This window comes from Dendrobates tinctorius, unplaced genomic scaffold, assembly GCF_039654945.1.
Source record: "Dendrobates tinctorius isolate UK_male_01 unplaced genomic scaffold, ASM3965494v1 ptg000170l, whole genome shotgun sequence".
Taxonomy (NCBI): Eukaryota; Metazoa; Chordata; class Amphibia; order Anura; family Dendrobatidae; genus Dendrobates; species Dendrobates tinctorius.
Window position 1 is genome coordinate 3,341,810 of NW_027361837.1, and position 21,320 is coordinate 3,363,129.

Consider the following 21,320-nt stretch of genomic DNA (forward strand, 5'->3'; position numbering starts at 1 on the left):
TGACTGTGGTGGTAGCCGGTGTGGAGGCTGCATCTTTAGGAGCCTGTGCTGTGGTTCCGGTTGCCTCTGTGCACAGATCCAGCACTGGGTCTGTCTGGGGGGCCCCGACGCGGCCTGCTCTGGGGGAGCGTGGCCTTTTCATTTGTAGATCCACCCATTTCAGCCACGACCCGCTAAGGGTGCTTGGCCCCGCCCACTCCGGCAGTGGCGGGGGTTTACCGGGTCCCCTGCTCCCTGTGCCTTACCCAGGGTTGGGTGCATCGGCGGTCCCGGCGGCTCTGGTGAAGTCTGCTTTGGAGTCTGCTCTGTCCGTCCCTGCTCCAGGAAAAGAAAAAAAAATAGCTTTACTCTGGGCTCAGTGAATGCTGCATCTCCTGAGCCTGGGCAGAGCACATGCACTGAAGTTTGCTCGGCGGCCATTAAAGTAGTGATGAGTAGGTGTGACATCACTGATCAAAACAACAACAAAAGTATAAATTCTGTCCAGCAAGGGCCCCCAGCAGAGGAAAAAAAGAGTGAGAAGCTAGGGAAAAATAACAATGGTGATGGGAATGTGGTGGCTGGTGTGAATGGTGGTGAGAGTGATGGGGGGGTATGGATGTGGATGCGGGTAAGGCTATGAGTGGTGGAGTGAATAGGGTGAGTGCTGGTAGTAGGGTGGTATTTTTGCGGGGGTCATGGCTGGGGCTGCAGGGGTTTCTCGGGGGGTCTTCTCGCCTCTGGGCTCCAGGGACAGTGTTTTGCACTGCAGTTTCCAGGAGGCCCTTTAAAAGAGAGAGCTGTTGATCATTGTAGAAGGGCAGAGAGGTGAATTTGTCTTTCTGCTTGGAAAGACATGGCTTGGCCACCTTCCAAGATAGAAGGGAGGGGGAAACCGTATGGTCCCTCCCGACAGCTGGGCCAGGGGCAGCCAGGAGGAATGTGGTCAGTCTTCGGTGGAGGGGCAGTGAAGCTACCCACCCAGGAGTAGGGTGGTGGAGCTCCTCCTGAAGATGGTCTTCAGAACAGTGGACATCTTCACCCTGATCCATCCTTTTGGTACCCTGTTCTTTGACGTCAGCTTCGTTCGACCAGAGGAACTGGAACTCATCTGGTCAAATTATGAGCTGGTGAAGGGAGAGCCTGCCTGGTGTCTCGCCAAAATAAGATTAAGAAGGTGACCGTTTTGACCAGTAACGAGTCACTTTCTGACATCCTCACGTGGCTTTCCCGTTATGGGGAAGTCACGGAAGTCCCAAAGAAGAACCGGGATGAGTTTGGCATCTGGTCAGGGGGTTGGACATGCATAATGAAATTGAAGGTCTGAGGAGGTACCGTCACCCATATCCCTTCCTCAGCTTTCCTGGGAAGGGACAGGATCCTAGTCTTCTACCAGGGGCAGCTGAAGGCAAAGGTGCTGTTCAATCGGTTGGTGAAGTTTGCACCCCAGCTCCTTTTGGGGGCTCAGCACTGCTGTCTTCCAGGCCAAAGGTTTTCTGCTTCCCTTATTATATCTGGGCAGTGTCTGCATGTTGCCAGAACCTCTTTAGACACGGGCCTATAGCCTGTTCTTCCAACTGTTATGGGGGAACAGGCTTAACCTAATCAAGAGGGTTGTCACATACTGCACGAGGAGACTAGGAGGGTTGAGTATGGTCAACCCAGTGGTGTTTCTAGTAAACACCTTTCTTAAAACAAACATCCTCAACCTCTGGTTAGAGAGGGCTCCTCCGAGAGTATTCTCCTGCAGGGGATGGTTTTGGCCTCTCTTTCAGCATTGGGAGACAGGTGGGCATGGGAAGGACCTTCGCGCACCACATGCACATCTTCCGGCTTTTGCTACCCCGGTTCTGAAGGTGCTCAGCCGGTGGGGTATGGGGATGTGGGAGATCAGGACCATGTTGACCCACTTCCAGAATCCTCTGGTGCTCAAAGATTGCCCAGGCCAGGATCTGGAAGTGGGGCTTGAATTGTTAAATTCTTCACAGATCCCCTTGAAGGTTTGGGACTTGGCTTGGCTTCTTCCATGGGAAACTGTATGTGAGGGACAACCTGAAGTACAGGAACTCTGATGACCAGGATTGTCCCCGCGAGGAGTGTGGCAACACGCTGGAAAGCATGGAGCACTTCCTCCTTCGGTGTCCCTTTAATACAGGGGTCTACATCAGGGTGGGCGCTCCTGTAGGCTGGCCTAGGCTAGCGTGCCTTTCCTATGCGGAGTGGGCCTATGGGGCATTCATGTCCCTGGGTGGCAGAGATCGAGGCACTTTATTCTTAGTCAGTTTAGTGGTTAGGTTCTACCCTTGGAACGCACAGTGCTTAGTGTCAAAGCAACAGAAAGCCTTTCTCCGGGAAGAGGTGGTCAGCAACATCTTGGGTGACCTGAGCAAAATATGTTCTTTGGAGTTTGTGAGGCTGACTGCAAGGTGGGCCTCCCAACTTTGGAGGGGGTTCTCCTTTAACATACCCTAGGGAATGTTGGGTTTGGTGTTATTGTTTGGTAGGGTAAGCTAGGTGGTGTGTTTAGGGTCATATAGATGTATAGGGGCAGACAGGGACAGTCTAGGGATAGGTATATAGGTAGTTTTCTAGTAAGTTAGGTAGACAAGGGATAGTAAGGGGTAGGTAGGGATAGATGGGGTCAGCTTTTATAGGGGACAAGGGGAAGCTTTAGCTGGAGAGGGACAAGGGTGCTTGATGTGCATTGTTAGGGTTGGAGTCTCTTAAAACTCCAGCTACCTGGTGGTGGGCTGTTGTGTGCCACCAATAGTTTTTGATTTGGAGAAGAGTAGTAATGGATATTGGGCTTGAAGGCGCCAAACTTGGGTCTGACAGAGTTATGGTTTCTGGTATGTAATGATATTATTGATAATATTGATAAAGTTTTTAGGATAATTGTATTAGGTTTATATGTTTGTATATTTTGTGTGTTTGTATGGTGGCATGTTGGGGGGTTCAGTTTTAGGTCGGGTGGGGGGGTGAGTTTTGGGATGAAAATGGACATCCTGGAAGGGAAAAGACTTAAGGCTGTGTGCCCACGCAGCGTTTGTAAGCGTTTACGCGGCATTTTTAAACGCGCAATTCTTCCGCGGAAACGCTTAAGAAAAGCATTCCATTCAATCATAATTGAAAACGCACTTGTTGTGCCAATGGTGCATTTTTTACCGCTGCCAAATCGCTTAGCAGTAAAAAAATGCAGTATGTTCATTTAATTTTGCGGAAACGCCCGCGATTCCGCATACCTTCAATTGTATGGGCAAAAACGCATAGGAAAACACATGCTAAAACGCTTGACAAATGCTTAAAAAAGCGCGTCAAAAACCGCATGCGTTTTCCCGGGAGCAGGCTGTGCAATTCTGCTCAGGAATATTCTGCTTGAGAATCGCTACGTGGGCACATAGCCTTAAGGGTAAATGGACCCATCAAAGTAAAAAAAAAAAGAGGCATGATAAACTTTTTTCATGGACCTGATAATGACGTGCAGTGAAAGGCATGAACTTACAAGGTATTAGGGTTGGCGGATCGCGCTTTATAGTTATTAAGTGTGATTGCTATCCGGGGTCCACCGTGCAGAGATGTTGTCCTGCAGCTATTTAACAATGGGAAAACATAAAGCAAAAAACACAAATATCCTGAACTAAAAAGCAAAAAATAAACTGCAAATAATGCATAAAGGTAATAATAATAATAAGGGTATTTAGTAAACATAATTTTGATCAAAATAATGTACAAGCCATCCCGCCACATCACGGCAACCCTTGTGGGACAGTCACTACTCAAGTACTTAAAACCTTTTCACTTGCCAAGTGACGTGAATGTGAACAAGGATCGAGCGGCTGAACCACTAGTAAAAGCTTAGGCCAGACAGGATGGTTTTCCCAGCTCAGAAAGGAGGCGGTCACACCCATATATGCACTGAATGCACAATGAAATGAATAAAAAAGTTAGTTAACAATGGCGGAGCCGTGCGACGAGCGTTCACCAGAAAGCTCTGTGTTTACTCCACACAGTGTAGACTGAATGGAAGATACTAGGCTGATAGCGTCTGAGTGGTCTGCACTGGCAAAGGAATACCAGCTCAGCTAACCGCTGAGTGGCAAAGAAAAATAAAATTAACTAATACAGCTGTCCACCGAGTGGCGCAAAAATATGAGTACTAAGCTGCAATCTGAACCCTACAGCCAGGCATGGTCACTTTATTGGAAAACCAAGGAGTACAGGTGAGAGAGGCACAACTCCAATCCAGCAAAAGCAGGGGAACACTGGCAAAGTTCTGGGAGACTTTTCTCAGACCCTCCCATCGCACTAGCCCTGATGCATGGGCTACTCTCACAAGGAGTGCAAATTTTTGGATGATGCTGAGGGAGTACCTTGCTGACCGTACAAACGTCCTCTGTGATTCCTCTGTGCCTTATAATTATAGGGTATCCAAGCTGGACACGTGGCATGAACTGGCTCTCTATGCCTTGGAGGTTCTAACCTGCCCTACCGCTAGCATTTTGTCAGAGCAGGTATTTAGTGCCGCTGATAGATTTATAACTAATAAGTGCATTTGCCTGTCAACTGACAATGCTGACAGGCTGACTTTTATAAAAATGAACAAGGGCTGGATTGGGCCAGACTACTCAACACCACCGAATGATAGCAGCTAACATAAAGTCAAATCCAGTGTTTTTTTGTGAGGTCTATTCCCATGCACCTCTTCACACCCACACATGGGTATATGCTTCCTGAATTTGGCTATTTGCTGTTGTCCTCCTCCTTCTCCTCATCCTCCTCATCCACCACCACTATATCACCAGAGTGACCGTGGTCTGTGATGCAACACCCACATAACTGTTGTAAAGGGTGTTTATGATGTCCATAAACAAATTTTTACACAGTATGTTGATGTATACCCCCCAGGGGGAAATGTTTGTCAGCCCATACACTTACTGTATGGGCATTACACGTATAGGAGACACAATCCTTTGTAATGGGAACAGATTTTTAGGAGGCCCTCTTCCACATCTCTTCCAAGGTTCATTGCGGTGTGTCCAAGTTGCATAGGTGACCACTGCATAGGTAAGTGACCACTTACCTATGACCACTGCATAGGTAAGGTGACCACTGCATAGGTAAGCTGTGTGGGAGACCCACTTCCTAATAATCTGAACTTTGTTGGTTGGTCAGCTTCAACAATGCAATTCTCCACTGCTAGTTCTTCAGCCTCAACACTGCAATGTTCCACTGTCGGGTGATTAGCATCAACATTGCAATGTTCCATTATTGGGTCTTCATCCTCATCACTGCAGTTGACTCAACACTGAAATGCTCCACTGCCGGTGGTTGTTCCTCAACACTGCAGTACAGGTTCTTCAGGCTCAACACTCCCAATGCACCACTGCTGGGTGTGTGAGCGGCAGCCAGGGCCATAGTCATGGCTCGCAAAGGTGTCTGTTTAGCGCACCCTGACTACACGCACCACATACACAAAGTCTCACTGTCTCAGTTGCCTTGTACTCCGAGGCCTCCCTTAGACGCAGAGAAACTTTTTCTTTAATTTTAGAATATAAAGAAACAGAGTCCAGTTCCAACTTTAAATGAACAATCTTTACTTTTATCCATACACAACATGTCCAGATCAGTTACAGCATTGACATGGGATTCCACACAGTTCACATGCTTCACTTTCCCTGTGCTCCTCCTCACTTTCCTGGGTATGCTTCCAGGTCAGACCATCTCGCTCGGTACCGCAGCGTCCTCCCTGTCCGGCTTAACTACTTTTAGGAGTTCCCCTGTCCATTTCGCCCCAGACATAAGGGCATCTGCTCACGTAGTAAACCGCCACATCTTGGAGCGACCGGCATTTCTATTCTGCTGTGGCTTCTGCTGCAACTTTTCCTATAGCATACTAAAGCTTCTGGCCTGTATAGGCCCTGAACGACTAGGCTCTTCTTTAACATTACTCAGTCCAACCGCCCTATATGGGCTCTCTGGCCCTTCTGCCCAGTATCTCACTAATACTGTAGCTTACCCGCAGCTGACCCCTCCTACATTAACTATCCTAACTTGAGTGTACTACCGGGCCCCATCTAGTGGTCTAATCCGGGTACTACGCTGTGCCTCAAACCGAATATATAATGCACATTAAAGATAATTTGATGCATACAGATAAATAGTATATACACTCTGAATCGGGACGTGTTTGGGGCACAAGACAGTTTTTATGACCCCTTACAGGTGTTCAGCCTCAGCATTGCAATGCACCACTGTCGGGTCTTCATCTTCAACACTGCAATTGTCCACTGACGGGTCTACAGCCTCAACACTGACATTCTCCAATGCAAGTTCTACTGGCTCAACACTGCAATTCACTGCATAGGCAAACAGTATGGGAGTACCAAATTAATAATAATGGCAACTCTGGTTTCATGTGGATATCCAGGACGTCTGTTCAAAGGGTTATTGGGGTGTGTTCAAATTTGGAGCAGGCCTTGCATTCACTTCATGCACTTCATGGGCAAACAGTATGGGAGTATCAAATAAATAATAATGGGAGCTTTGGTTTCATATGGACATCCAGGACATCTGTTGAAATGGGTTATTGGGGTGCATGTAACTTTGGGGCGGGGCAGGCCTTGCATTCAATGCACAGGCAAACAGTATGGGAGTACCAACTTCCTAATAATGGGAACATTGCTTTCAGGTGGTCATCCTATACGTGGCTTCAAAGTGGTATTGGGGTGCGTCTAAATTTGAAGCAGGGCAGGCCTTGCATGCAATGTATAGGCAAACAATTTGGGAGTACCAAGTTCCTAATAATGGGAACGTTGCTTTAAGGTGGCCCATCCTGTACATCTCGTCAAAGGGTTATTGGGGTGCGTCCAAATTTGGTGCAGGCCTTGCATTCAATGCATTGGCAATAACAGTATAGGAGACCAACTGTTTAATAATGGGAACAGCAAAGCATAGCCGGCTGATGGCTCTCTAAGAATAGTGAAGACCGACTGCTTGACCTTTAAGAATAGTAAAGGCTGCCTGATGGCCCTATAAAAGTAGGCTTTGTGACTTTCAGAGTCCCTCCTTCATAAATGAAACAGGATGTGTCAGATGATGTGTCACACACCACATGGCCAGATAAGGTTGTAAAATGTTAAAATGACATTTCCCAGTGAATGCATTTGTCTTGGTTGAAAGCAATGCTAAAGATGAAAAACGCATCAAAAACCCTACGTGTGAACATAGCCCAAGTGGTGGAGGAGGAGCATTTTTGTTTTGGGTTATTTATTTTGCTTTATATACAAATCATTATCCTGGAAAGGATGTTCATTAACATATTTGTCAGGAAAATGCATTTTCATAGAATCATAGAATCGTAGAGTTGGAAGCGACCTCCTGGGCCATCTGGTCCAACCCCCTGCTCAAAGCAGGATTCGTTAAATCATCCCAGTCAGATGTCTGTCCAGCCTCTGTTTGAAGACTTCCATTGAAGGAGAACTCACCACTTCTCGTGGCAGCTTGTTCCACTCATTGATCACTCTAACTGTCAAAAAGTTTTTTCTAATATCTAATCTGTGTGTCCTCCCATTCAGTTTCATCCCATTGCTTCTAGTCTTTCCTTGTGCAAATGAGAATAAAGTTGATCCTTCTACAATGTGACAGCCCTTTAGATATTTGTAGACAGCTATTAAGTTTCCTCTCAGTCTTCTCTTTTGCAAACTAGACAATCCCAAATCCTGCAACCTTTCCTCATAAGACAGGGTTTGCAGACCGGTCACCATTCTGGTTGCTCTTTTCTGAACTTGCTCCAGTTTGTTGATGTCTTTTTTAAAATGTGGTGCCCAAAACTGGACACAATATTCCAGATGAGGTCTGACCAAAGAGGAGTAGAGGGAAATAATGACTTCACGTGATTTAGACTGTATGCTTCTGTTAATACATCCTAGAATTGCATTTGCCTTTTTTGCTGCTGCATCACACTGTTGACTCATATTCAGTCTGTGATCTATTAGTATACCCAAGTCTTTTTCACATGTGCTGTTGCTTAGGCCTATTCCTCCCATTCTGTATATGCTTTTTTCATTTTTATTGCCCAGATGTAGTACTTTGCATTTTTCCCTGTTAAAAACCATTCTGTTAGTTGCTTCCCACTTCTCCAGTTTATTTATATCTTTTTGAATCCACTCTCTCTCTTCTCTAGTATTAGCTATCCCTCCTAGCTTTGTGTCATCAGCAAATGTAATCAGTTTACCCTCAATTCCTTCATCTAAATCGTTGATAAAGATGTTGAACAATACAGGGCACAGGACAGAGCCCTGTGGTACCCCAGTTGAGACATTCTTCCAACTGGATGTGCAGCCATTTACGACCACTCTCTGGGTCCGATCACTAAGCCAGTTATGAATCCACCTAACGGTTGCCTTGTCCATTCCATTCTTAGTCATTTTTTCAATAAGGATTGTATGAGATACTTTGTCAAATGCTTTACTGAAGTCAAGATATACTATATCTACAGCATTTCCTTGATCCACCCAATCAGTGATTCCGTCATAGAAGGAAATTAAGTTAGTCTGACATGACTTATTAGTTACAAACCCATGCTGACTCTGTTTAATCACTTCATTCTTATCCAGGTACAGACATACATGTTGTTTAATAATTTGTTCAAAGATCTTTCCTGGTATAGAAGTCAGACTCACCGGCCTATAGTTGCCTGGGTCCACCTTCTTCCCCTTTTTGAAGATAGGAACAACATTTGCTCTTCTCCAGTCTTCTGGCACTTCTCCTGTTCTCCAAGAATTTTCAAAGATTATGGAGAGGGGTTCAAAAATTTCTTCTGCTATCTCTGCTATTCCTTTGGTTTCGTTTTTGTATGTTTTATTGTGCGCCTGTAAAAGTGGCTTAAGATTCTGAAAGCATTGTTCACAGCAGTGACCTGGGAGTCAGAAATGCTTCCAGGGGTCTTCCCCATGATGTTCCCATGTAATTTGAGCACTGTTTCCATTGATTTTCGCTGTTTTTAGACCTTGAAAAGACCCAAGGGGTGGCCGCAGCAAAAATGCTCGAGTTTCCCATTTACCAGCACCACCAACTTCGAGGACTTCTCCCCCCACGCCTCACTGCCGTGACAAATTATGTAAACTTTAGTAAAACGTTGCTAACAGAACATTGCACTGTACCAGAAGTACCCTAAAAGCTGTGTGTAAAACCAGCATCACTAGGCTCCTCATACCACTATAAAGAGAGGGTGGGTGGGAGCTTCTTGTCGCTAAAAGGGGTACCTAAAATGGTTGCCCCTCTAACATGGCTGCAACCTTTTATAGTGATTCCTATGACCCCACCTCTGACCCCTCCAGACCCACACCAGCCCCCACTTTATTCAAATGTATTAACCCCCGCTGCACCTACCCTTCACTTCTCCCCAGCTCACTGTCTTCCCCTCAACCCTGTCATGCCGTCCTCCCTTTTATGGCCTGTGGCCCAAGTACGGCCTCACTTGACAATGGGTAGTTGTGACTTAAGTGTGCTTCTAACCATTTCTTAAATCATCTGATTTCCACCCCACCACCATTATTAAGAAACCCCAATAACACCACATTACAATTATTTCTTTGGATAAATTGGCCACAGCAGCCTTTATTTAACACGTAAATAACATTTCAAACAAAGTCACGGAAGGGGCGGTCCTCGAAGCTCCAAACAATAAACCTCAGGTTCTGTGTTCCAACTTGGCCCCAGACCGAGTCTTGCCTCTAGCCACTCACTAAGCAACAGCTCAGAAACACCAGTCAACCCACCTGGCCATTGACTATTACCATTGAACCCGGGTCCCCTTGTATCCCTTCCATGGGATAATTAACTTATCCGTCCACTTGAAAATTCCATCCAGGGGGGAGTCCAGGACCTCTTGAGAATTCCCCCCTCCAAGCCCTCATTTACCAACACCATCAACTTAAAAGACCTCCACCACACGCCACCAATATAAATGTTCTTATCCCCTCAAACATTTATGTCCCTCCACATCTTTAAGCCTTTTTGCGATGCCTTCTTGTACCGCCAAGCCCCACATGTCCATGGTATGGGGCTGCTCTATTATCTTACTGGAGTCAAGTAACGTCGTCGTTGACGTCTCTGGTACAAGCCCCTGTTCCTCTCAGCCCTCTAGTTAGCTTATTTGGGGTGCTAGACGAAGAAATATGGGGACAGTATGTTAAAAATTTTTCTGCATGAGACACTCTTTCTGGCTAGAAAGGTGCTTGCATTATGCTGGATGGGTGGCACACATCCCTCTCTCAGGGCGTGGATAGAATTGGTAAACTCAATTATACCGTACGAGCGAACATTATATCAAAACAAGGGCTGTTTAGGGAAATTTGACAAGATTTGAGACAGGTGGAACTCTTCTCATCTTACTGTACCGGGACGTGGTGACCTGGCACCATTATGAATGCCATAGTTAAAATACATTGAGTAATATTCTATGGCATCATATAGTTGTTGATATTATACAAAGGTACTTGGCGGCGGTATAGGATAGTTATAGTTTAATTAGGTATATGATGTCATTTTTGAGATACAGTGTATGTTACCAAGTAGATATAAAGTTGAGTAATGTTTTCGTTCACTTGGTCAATGGTTTATTATGCGTACAGCAATATATGGACTCATGACATAGAAACTGTACGAACAATTTATTATTGTACAAATATGTTGCCCTTTTGTAATTACCTTGACAGGTGTATATACTGTATACTGGCTTGGTTGTATACATGTGTACATGTTGTTTTTGGTCAATCAAATTTAAAAAAAAAAAACAATTCCCCCTTCGCCAGATTCCAAATCTATATAACGAACCACCACCACCCATTCCTTGCCATGAAGCGAGAAACTGCTCTGTTCACTTAGATCCTGGCTCTGTTCACCCCATGGACAGACCTCGCCCCATACCAAACCTTCCTAGGGATGATGTCCGACCACACCACTAGCAGCTTGAGGAACATGGACTGTAATCGCAACATACCAAACTTATTATCTTTGATCTTGACTTGTCTCTGCATGGCCGTTTACCCAAATAGTTCCCCCCAATGAATTACCAATATATCTGGGGCCCGATCCAATCGAACAAACCTGTGACACTCAGGCAGTAACTGCTTCCAAACCATTCCTCTTTTCCTGATCCACCGCAAGACCCCTGCATCCTTTGGCACTCCTAACTGATGCCCTCAACACTGCCCAAAAGACAACAGAGTGTCCCATGATCCTTGCCAGCAGTCGGAGTTACTCTGTAACGATACAAAACACTACTCCCATAAGATTATCAAACTACATTTTTTTATATATAAAAACTTACACCAAAGCTGGAGGAACATAAGACTTGAATCTCCCAATGGCCAATCCTCTTCACCACTTCTTCACCCAAACCCCTCCTAGCAGCCTCCATGACTGCTCCAATACGAAACGAGTGTCCATTATAATCCTGTGCAAGAATGCCCCCATGCTCCAAACACCTGTAAAATATTGTCACAAATTGAAAGCAAGACAAAAATGAACCGTCCTCATGCACCAACAACAGGGAGTCCAATTGCCCACTATTCCTCAAAAAATTCCTTGAACACTCCACTGGACATAAAGGAGAACCCTACACTTGGAACAGGACCACCTTGCAACCCTTTTCTTCAATGTCCATGTCCTAATGATTATTACCACCCTATCCCCAAAAATATCTAAGTCCTGCCACAACAGCCCACCGTTTTTAAATCTAGGACTAACTAATTCACCAAACCAAAAGGCACTGAAAAAGGCCAACGAAAAGGCCAATTTAAAAAGAATTATCTCCCATGTAGAAGAACAGATATCCCTTAATTGACTTCCCTAAATCACCAACATCTCATAAGAAACTGGACGCTTCCTGTTCAACACCCTCCAACTTCTTTTCCAACCCTTAACAGCCTGAAAAAAAACAAAAAAGACTTGGTTAGATCGGGAATACCCCTGAATTTAAAGTCATAAGCTAAGCCAGCCATTAATTTATTCCATTTTGGAACAGACCAGCCCAATTCCCAGCTATGCCCTACCAACAATAACTTACCCTCACCTTCCAGCCCATCACCTAACACTATCTTCCACTCCTCCCAAATGTTCCACACCTTCACATAGTACTGTGCCCACATTCCATCTGATAGAGACCTAGATAATAAATCCCTAACAGCCCCAAAGAAAGTTTCCATAATTCTGTCGGGCACACCAATTCTGTTGCCTCTGCTTGATACAACAACTCCTTACAGCGATCCTTCTGCGAACAAGAAAGAGCTTCAGGAATTGGATAATGCAAACTAAACCCAACCTCCGCTGTAATCTACAGGTTAAAGCTCAAACCCATCCAAACCAAGTGTTGCAAAACCCGCACCAACGGCTGCTCAGAGGAAGACAATGAATTTATGGCCCTCACCACCCCTTCCGACTCACAGCAAAAGCAAATCTTCTTGTTCGGAACTTTATTGCCCCACAAGATACTGCCACAATGATAGGAAAAACCTGACATAAGACCTTATTATTCACCAAACCATTAGCCAAACAAACTCTCAGCCATGACTCAACCAAACATTCGCCTCAAAAATTCAAAATGAAACCTTGCCGAGCCGTTAGATTAACCAAGAAGCCCAATCACTCTGCCAACACCACGGGTGAAATCCAGATAGACCTACCATTATATGATTCCAGGAAAAGTGCCCAAACGTTTAAATTATCCCGCAATTCTTTATTAAGTCTGATGAAGTGCGCAGGAGATTAGACCACCACTGTCGCCAAGGATAAGCCACAGCAGAATGCTCTACCCATTGGCATAATACGGCAAGCAAACTTTATCTTCCCTAGCAGCGACTGCACCTCACGTAACGTCACGATCCGCAAACTCCCAACCCAAATCACCTCGTCCCTCATGTCGATCACTTTTCTTCTGGTAACCTACACTCCATTGTGACTGAGTCACTTTCAATACCCAGAAAACTCAATGAAGTCACTGGCCCCACCATCTTCTCAGCTGCTAGTGAAACCCCACATTTTCTAGCCACACTTTCCTTCGTTCGAAGTAACAAAGAGCAATCATGAACTCGAGCCGGACCGATGAGCAAGAAATCATCCAGATAGTGGATACAAGAATTCAAACCCGAAATCGCTTTTACCGTCCTCTCCAAAAAAGTGCTAAACCTTTCAAAATATGCACACGAAAGTGAAAACCCCAAGGGCAAAGAGCAATCAATAAAGTAACCCCCATCCCAGAAACAGCCCAGCGGATGCATACTATCGGGGTGAACCGGCAACAAACGAAATGCTGCTTCCATGTCCGTCTTGGCCAACAATGCCCCTTCACCGCACGACCGAACCCAATCCATAGCGGCATCAAAAGACGTATACAACACTGAACATATCTGAGGGTCAATCCCGTCATTCACTGATGTACCATTTGAAAACTAAAGGTGATGAATGAGTTTGAATTTGTTATCTCCTTTTTAGGCACCACCTCCAGCTGTGACACCCTCAGCTTATTGAGGGGAGCCGACTTGAATGGGCCAGCCATAATACCCAAAGCCACTTCTTTTTTTAGTTTTTCTGTAATCACCCCTGGGAATTCTAAGGCTGACTTCAAATTCTTGGTCGACAACCGGGTTTCAACATCAACAAAAGGAATTCTAAAACCGTCCCTCAGTAAAGCAGCTGCTGCCTTGTCGGGATATTCATTTACAAAGCGTTCCATCTCTTCCAGACGCACTGGCGTCACCGCTTTTTTCAAGTCCTTCAACACCTCTCTGTTTTCCACCCTTTAAAACATTTTGTCGCTCCTTGACTTCCGCCACAGGAAGAACACTGGTGCTTAAATTTGCCTGACCCCTCATAAAATGAGAATCACAACCCTCTCTGCATTACCACCGAGTGTCTTTACTGCCCCAGACCCCTGGTGCCCCCAGGAAACGACTGACTCCCTTGCCCTGATCTGACAGTGGCCATTACTTTCATCCATAAGGCTATATCCTTATGATCTGAACGTATGCTTGACCGCACTGACTACCGTTGCTGGATCTGCTCACCATATCTAAGCCAACCCTGTCCCCCATAAACCCTGTATGCCTCCCAATTGCATCCACATAGCAGAAAAGGCCCAAGCACTTCTCCGGAGCCATTTCCCCTATAACGCTAGCTAAAATAGCAACTGCCTGTAGCCAACTAGAGAAAGTCCTTGGGATTAAATGGAACCTCCTCTTCTCCTCATTCTCTTTCTTGGAATCATCCCTTCTTGCCCTATTCAAATTAAAACGCTCTAGAGGAAGCAACGAAAATATTTCCACGTATTCCCCTTTCCAAATCTTTTCCCTAACCTCTTGTTTTAGATTTTCCCCCAGAGGTCCCTCAAAACAAACATACACCTCACCTTTGGCCGAATCATCTGATCTAACCAAATCTTCTTTCTCTTTTTCACTGCTTTCTGCACCTAATGATCCGCAAATGGAAATCCTACCCCCTTCAGCATTTAATGCCGTCTCGCTTGCTGGATTAACCCCAACCCCTCCACCTACTGTGCCCATATTGCCTGACCCCCACAGACACCCTGGAACCCCCTATCCCTGCCTTCTCCTAACCCTGCTGCAGAAGGGGATACCCCTCTCTGATGAATCACAGATTCCCAACACTGTATTAAATCCTTTAAACCATGTAATAAAGACCCCATACCTCCGCCAACCCCCCAGAAAACACATCCGGCTCCAAACCTTCAATGGAAGCTAGCGAAGGGATAATGGTAAAAGATTGCTCTATCTCACCTGGCTGCATGGATGCTGTGTACCCAGCAGCCACCAATCCTGAATCCTGTTGAAACTGCTCCCTGCTTGACCCTGCAGAATGGCGTTGTCCCGTAAATTCCTCAGCTCCATGCAGCCGGCCACCGTGGCACGCTGTATAGTCCACCGGTATAGGAATCCTCTGCGCCAATGTATCTTCCATCGAATATCTTAGGCCAGCTGTCAGCTGCCCGTGATGCCAGCCCCTTTGTTCCCCCGCCCCCTAACCCCGATAAATGGACCCCAGCACTTCCACCCGGGTGGTCCGTCTGCTGCCCACCTGCGCCGGTGTTCCTCCACATCTCCTCTGCACCCAGGCCAACCCGGCACTGCCCGCCATCATTTGAAATTGCCGCCGGATCCGGCAAGTGGGTGAAGCATGTTGGCCGCTGCTCGTGATGACTTCCCCGCCTTGGCGCCTACGCAGTAGGCCCCCTTCCTCTCACCACTGTTTCCTGGTCTTGCCGAGCAGAGACTGACCCTGGCTACACACCCACCGCACCCGAAACCGGATCCTTGGTCACTGCTGCTGTAGAGAGGGAGGCTGACACCGCCCCCTGATGTAGTCCCCGCCACGTACTTGGATTCCTCCTGGCTCTGCTGCGAGCCCTAGGCCTGCCGCTCGCGCCCCCTGTCGGAGGGTCCCCGTAGGAACTCCTAATGCGGCGCCAAACTCGTGGGGGTGACCTCCAGACTGAGGCACGCCGGAGGCCTTGTTCTCCGTGGATGGCGTCCGGATTGCTGGGCTTTAGGGGACCCGGTCGCCGCTCCCTGCAGCAATCCTCTTACGGATGCCTGCAGCCAGTCTACTCCCAAGGAGCCTGCTATGTCCCTCAACTGCTGGAGTCCTGCTTCAATGTCCATCATACAGGTACAGCTTCTTGTTGCTACAGTGGGGTATCTAAAATGGTTGCCCATCTAACATGGCTGCCCCCTTTTATAGTGATCCCTATGACCCCACCTCTGACCCTTCCTCCCCCTCCAGACCTACACCAGCCCCCAATTTATTCAAATGTATTAACCCCCGCTGCACCTACCCTTCACTTAACTCCAGCTCACTGTCTCCCCCTCAACCCGGTCATGCCATCCTCCCTTTTATGGCCTGCGGCCCCAGAACGGCCTCACTGGAGTAGAGTTATTGGTTAAATCTGCACTTTAAATCAGCTACTCTAAGTGCATGAACAAGGCAGGTGAAACACCCCTTTTCAGCATGGAGTTTGTGAGTAAAGGAAGCCAGTAAAGAACATTACAAAGATTCATAAAAGATCAGTAAAACAAAAATATTTTAATATTGAAGTCTATGTTTTGACATCATGAAACAGCCATATTGGTTTAACTCTTGAATTACTGTAGCACCTGATGCAAATTGTCATGTCATTGTGTTCAATCTTCACTTACAACTAAATGCAAATTTTATAGTACACTAGCACAGAAATAATGTTCAACTCCTTGTAAGTATAAAAATATAAAGCTAAATTTAGCAAACATTACTTCTGACTAAAGATATATGGTCATTCTTTAATTTTTGGTGACATCTCTTTACAATTTTGTTTTTATACACAGTGTTATTATATACTAGATTGACCTATCAGACTGATTTACTAGATGGACCTTCCATCACTGCCTTATCTTCCAATTTTAGTTTTTACAGTATGTACGGTTTTTTGGGGTTTTTTTTTATAACCATACAATTATATTGCTATTTTCAGACCATTAAAAATATGATGGAAATAGAGAAAGTTAAAGGCTTCTGCCAAGTGGTTGTTTCAAATAAAATTAGAGAAGGAATTTCACATTTGATCCAGTCATGTGGACTTGGAGGAATGAAGCACAACACTGTAATGCTGGGATGGCCTTACGGCTGGAGACAAAGTGAAGATCCACGTTCATGGAAAACCTTTATTGGTGAGTCTTTTTTATTATTTTGTGTAATTAATTTGCTTTTAAACTGTTTTAACACTAGAATATTATTGTTGATTTAAAGTCCTTTTCTATTTGGCCTATTATGTCTCAAAGGAATGATCTGATATCTAAGCTAACTGCACATTTATACTTTGTATTACGTTTGGCTTATACAGCTCTGGCAAAAATTAAGAGACCACTGCAAAATTTTCAGTTTGTCTGATTTTTCTCTTTCTAGGTATATTTTTGAGCAAAACATAAATTGCTCTTTTATTTTATAAACTACTGACAACATGTCTTCGAATTTGCAAGCACTAAATATTGTATTTATTTTCAGAAAATGAGAAATGGTCAAAAGAACAAAAAAATGCAGTGCTTGCAGACCTCAAATAATGCTGAGAACACAAGATAATAATCATTTAGAAACAACAATACTAATGTTTTAACTCAGGAAGAGTTCAGAAATCAATATTTTGTGGAATAACCATGATTTGTAATCACAGCTTTCATGCGTCTTGGCATGCTTTCCACCAGTCTTTCACACTGCTTTTGGGTGACCTTATGCCACTCCTGGTACAAAAATTTAAGCAGTTCTTCTTTGTTTGATGGCTTGTGATTATCCATCTTCCTCTTACATTTCAGAGATTTTCAATGGGGTTCAGGTCTGGAGATTGGGCTGGCCATGACGGGCATTTGATGTGGTAGTCCTTCATTCACACATTGATTGACCTAGCTGTGTGGCATGGCGCATTGTCCTGATGGAAAAACCAGTCCTCAGAGTTGGGAAACATTGCCTAAGCAGAAGGAATCAACTGTTTTTCCAGGATAACCTTGTATGCGGCTTGATTCATACGTTCTTCACAAAGATTAACCTGCCCAATTCCAGCCTTGCTGAAGCATTCCCAGATCACCACCGATCCTCCACCAAATTTCACAGTGGGTGCAAGACATTGTGGCTTGTATGCCTCTCCAGGTCTCCGTCTAACCATTAGATGACCAGGTGTTGGGCAAAGCTGATAATTAGACTAATCAGAGAAGATTACCTTACTCCAGAGGATTGTGAACACCACAGCAGGGTTTTTTATACTTTCCTTCGTTAAATAAGATTTAGTTCAGTTGATCACCTAATCAGAAGCACATTAAGTAGAATGAGGTGTACTCTGGTTGGAATTCAACTGTCACTGGAATGGAATGGCTGTCAGACATGTAGAGAAGCGGATTTTTATAAAACTGTGCAGTGGTCTCTTAATTTTTTGCAAGGCCTGTATATGCCTAAATTGCAAAAACCCGAATTTGAACATACTGGTATATGTAGGCTGAAATGGGAAAGATGTTTTCAACAACTGGTTTTATTTGTTTATGAACAAATCTTATGTCTAAGTTTTGTCAGATTTTGCCTTATAGCTTTTTTTTTGCACACGCAGAGAAGCATAGTTGATGCACTGGTCAGTCACTTTTCTGCTGTTTGTTTCAGTATGTCTAAATGGTATTTGTAAAACATAAAATTTCACTGTTAATCTGCAGGTTAGTAGCGTTCTGACACCATGTGGATGCCACACTTAGAGTCCCTTTGTCAAAAGGAAATGTTTTTGTTTATTCCTCCCGGCAGCATTCAGGTTTCAGCAATGGTTTTCTCTGACACGGGTTCTGTCACTGCTCAGTGTCTATCTAGAGAGTGGCGGCTGTAACCATGCCTGCACACTGACTGACAGTTGGCCCTAATGCTGATCCAGCTGTCAGAGGCAGGGCCACGGCTACAGCCAATGCTTTCTATACACTGAGCAGTGCATGAAGCCGTGCCGACACCACCACGTGACTGAAAGCGACATACTGCCGAGAGGAATAAAGTTAATTTCCTCCTGGCAGTGGGTTTCTAAGTGTCGGCAACGGGTGAGTTCAGAAGTCTTTTAACCTGCAGATTTACCCCATTTCTGCAGGTTAACAGCTTTTTTTTGTGTGACAGGCTCACTTTAATGAATTTAGTAAGGAAAAAAACGTTTATTACTCTATCCCAGTGGTTCCCAAACTCCAGTCCTCGCGGACCCCAACAGGTCATGTTTTCAGGATTTCCATAGTGTTACACATGTGAGAGAATTCCTGATGCCTTGATGATACTTCCATCACCTGTGAAATACTAAGGAAATCCTGAAATCATGACCTGTTGGGGTCCGCGAGGACTGGAGTTTCGGAAACACTGCTCTAGACACACCCTGTGCACATCCACACAGAGCTGGCAATGAATTATAGCGGAGTTGACATGTCTAAACCAATAAAAATTTGTTGGGGGGAATTTTTTTTTTTTAATTATTGTATGCAAGAATTAAACTTGTGCGTTTAAATCTAGGCAGACATAGGTCAATGTATGGCACATGTTTGTAACGTATACAGTATGTCTGACAAATACTCCATACATCTGCAGATGTAGAATTGGTAAGTTGCCCTTAGCTTGTGCTCATCCACTACATGTGAAAATTTGAAAAAATCACTTTAACTTCATCACCATTACTTTTTTTTTCTCATACAGAAACTGTACGGTGTACTACTGCAGCACATTTGGCACTAACAGTTCCTAAAAACGTCTCTTTCTATCCAAGCAACCATGAACGTTATCTAGAAGGAAACATAGATGTTTGGTGGATTGTGCATGATGGTGGCATGCTGATGCTGCTGCCATTCCTACTAAAACAACATAAGGTAATTCAATTTTCATCTTTTTTATCTGTGACAAATTATATATTCTAATTACCTTAAGGAATTGGAGCACGACCATCCAGAATCAACCATAACAAAATTTATTGCAAAATATACCAAAAACAAACTAAGCCTAAACCATCAAAATTACAATCACTGACAAAAAAGATTGTTTTGCTATAGGTGTAAAGACACACTGTCCACAGCAAATATTATTAGTGGATGGGAGAACCAATAAGTAGCAGCAAATTACAAAAAAATGCTAGTGTTTACGGAGTTAATACCCTGATAATAGATGCCTCCATCCAAGTTAGTTATTATTGCCTGTTATTCAATTTATATGAGATTAACAGCTCCCCAAGGAAGCCCACGTGAATCGCGCGTTGGTGCTGGTTGAACAATGTCCTTTGTTGGAACTATGGGCAAGACCTAATAATATCTGTGTTAATCATGTTCCCTTAAACTGATATAAATCTCTTCTTTATATTTGATTACCCTTTTGTAAAAGTAATTCTGCAATTGTATCTTACTGGTGTCTTTATTGGAATTGGATTTTACAGGTGTCTTTACACGTGAATCCAAACCATCTTCTTTGTCAGTGATTGTAATTTTGATGTTTTATGCTTAGTTTGGTTTTTTTGGAATATTTTTCAATAAGTTTTGTTATGAGTGAATCTGGAAGGTCATGCTCCAATTCCTTAATGTAATTAGCTCTAATGGGAATATCCTGTACTAATTGTGGCCAGTTTTACTTCTAGGCATAGGGACAGCTTTTCTAATATACTATGTATTCTGTTCTAAAGATTCTGTTTAAAATTTTATAGGTTTCTAGGTATTTTTTGTTTTGGTTTTAACTAATTTTTAATAAATGTTATAAAATTTTACAATCAGAAATAAGACAAAACAATCACAATTTGACTTACAAATTAGAGTATCAGAGAGAATGGAGTACAATTAGAATGAATCCTTGGAAGATGTTTCCCCCTAGTGGCATCAAAACATCTTGTGCATTAGGACAGAAAAAGACAAAGTCCAACAGCAGTTATAAATGATGCCAAGTTAAGATGACTCCATCCCCATACACATATTACATTTCTTATAAAACCACAATACTAAATAAGACGAGACATACACATAGGGAAGAAGAAGCCGGTTCAAAAACCAACATGCTCCGAACTGTTGCTTTGAACCCTAAAATCGTCCCGTGGAGCCCAGACTGTCTCAAATCTGTCCAAACTCGCATTCAATAAGGCTGTCATGTGCTCCATAGTTTGGATGTCGGCTCTTCTATCCGAAACCTTCTGATTAGAAAGGCGAGGAGTCTCCAATGAAGGGCAATCAAACATCTAGCTGCCATCAACAGATGTAATAGCAATCTGGTCGAATTCCTCCCCATCCCTCTAGGGGAAACATTTAGTAGGTATATAGCAGGGTCCAGCTCAACCTCCACAAGAACAACCTTATGTATTTGTAACAAGGTGGCACGGTGTGGTAGTTGTGAGCGTGTTCACTAAGCACCAGTCAGTAAGCACCCTGGCACCTTGTACATGAAAATCTAAATAAAGTCCCTTGTACTGCATGTGCAGCATGCACCACAGCACAGTCACAATCTCTGTCAGATTCCCCTCAGCTGCTGCCATGTCGGCTCCGCAAGTCCCTTCAGAAACGTGGGCTTTTTCCAACTATTGAACTTTACGAAACAGTAAGGCATCCATCAAATCAGCAGCACAGTTCACATAGGGCAATGTTTTCCTGTACTTTCCCTGCCTTATGGGCAGACTCTATTCTCTCTGCACTTTCCGTTCCTCTGCCATCCGGTCAGTCCCTCTGGTCAGTTCGTGTCACATCTGTACCTTCAGCATCACCAGCTTCCTGTCAGCCCCTTGTCCATCCTGGGGATGATCCTGTTGAGCTTGTGCCCGACTGCACTATTCT

At 44.4% G+C, this 21,320-nt stretch overlaps 1 protein-coding gene across 1 annotated transcript in view; it reads left to right on the forward strand.

Annotated features, from left to right (window-relative positions):
- The window catches only part of SLC12A4 (solute carrier family 12 member 4), a 423,457-nt gene that overhangs the window by 344,921 nt on the left and 57,216 nt on the right, over positions 1–21,320 (forward strand). Inside the window, exons 18-19 of the mRNA XM_073550797.1 lie at positions 16,502–16,697; positions 19,219–19,388. Coding sequence (XP_073406898.1) covers positions 16,502–16,697; positions 19,219–19,388 — 366 coding nt within the window. The remainder of the gene's footprint in view (positions 1–16,501; positions 16,698–19,218; positions 19,389–21,320) is intronic.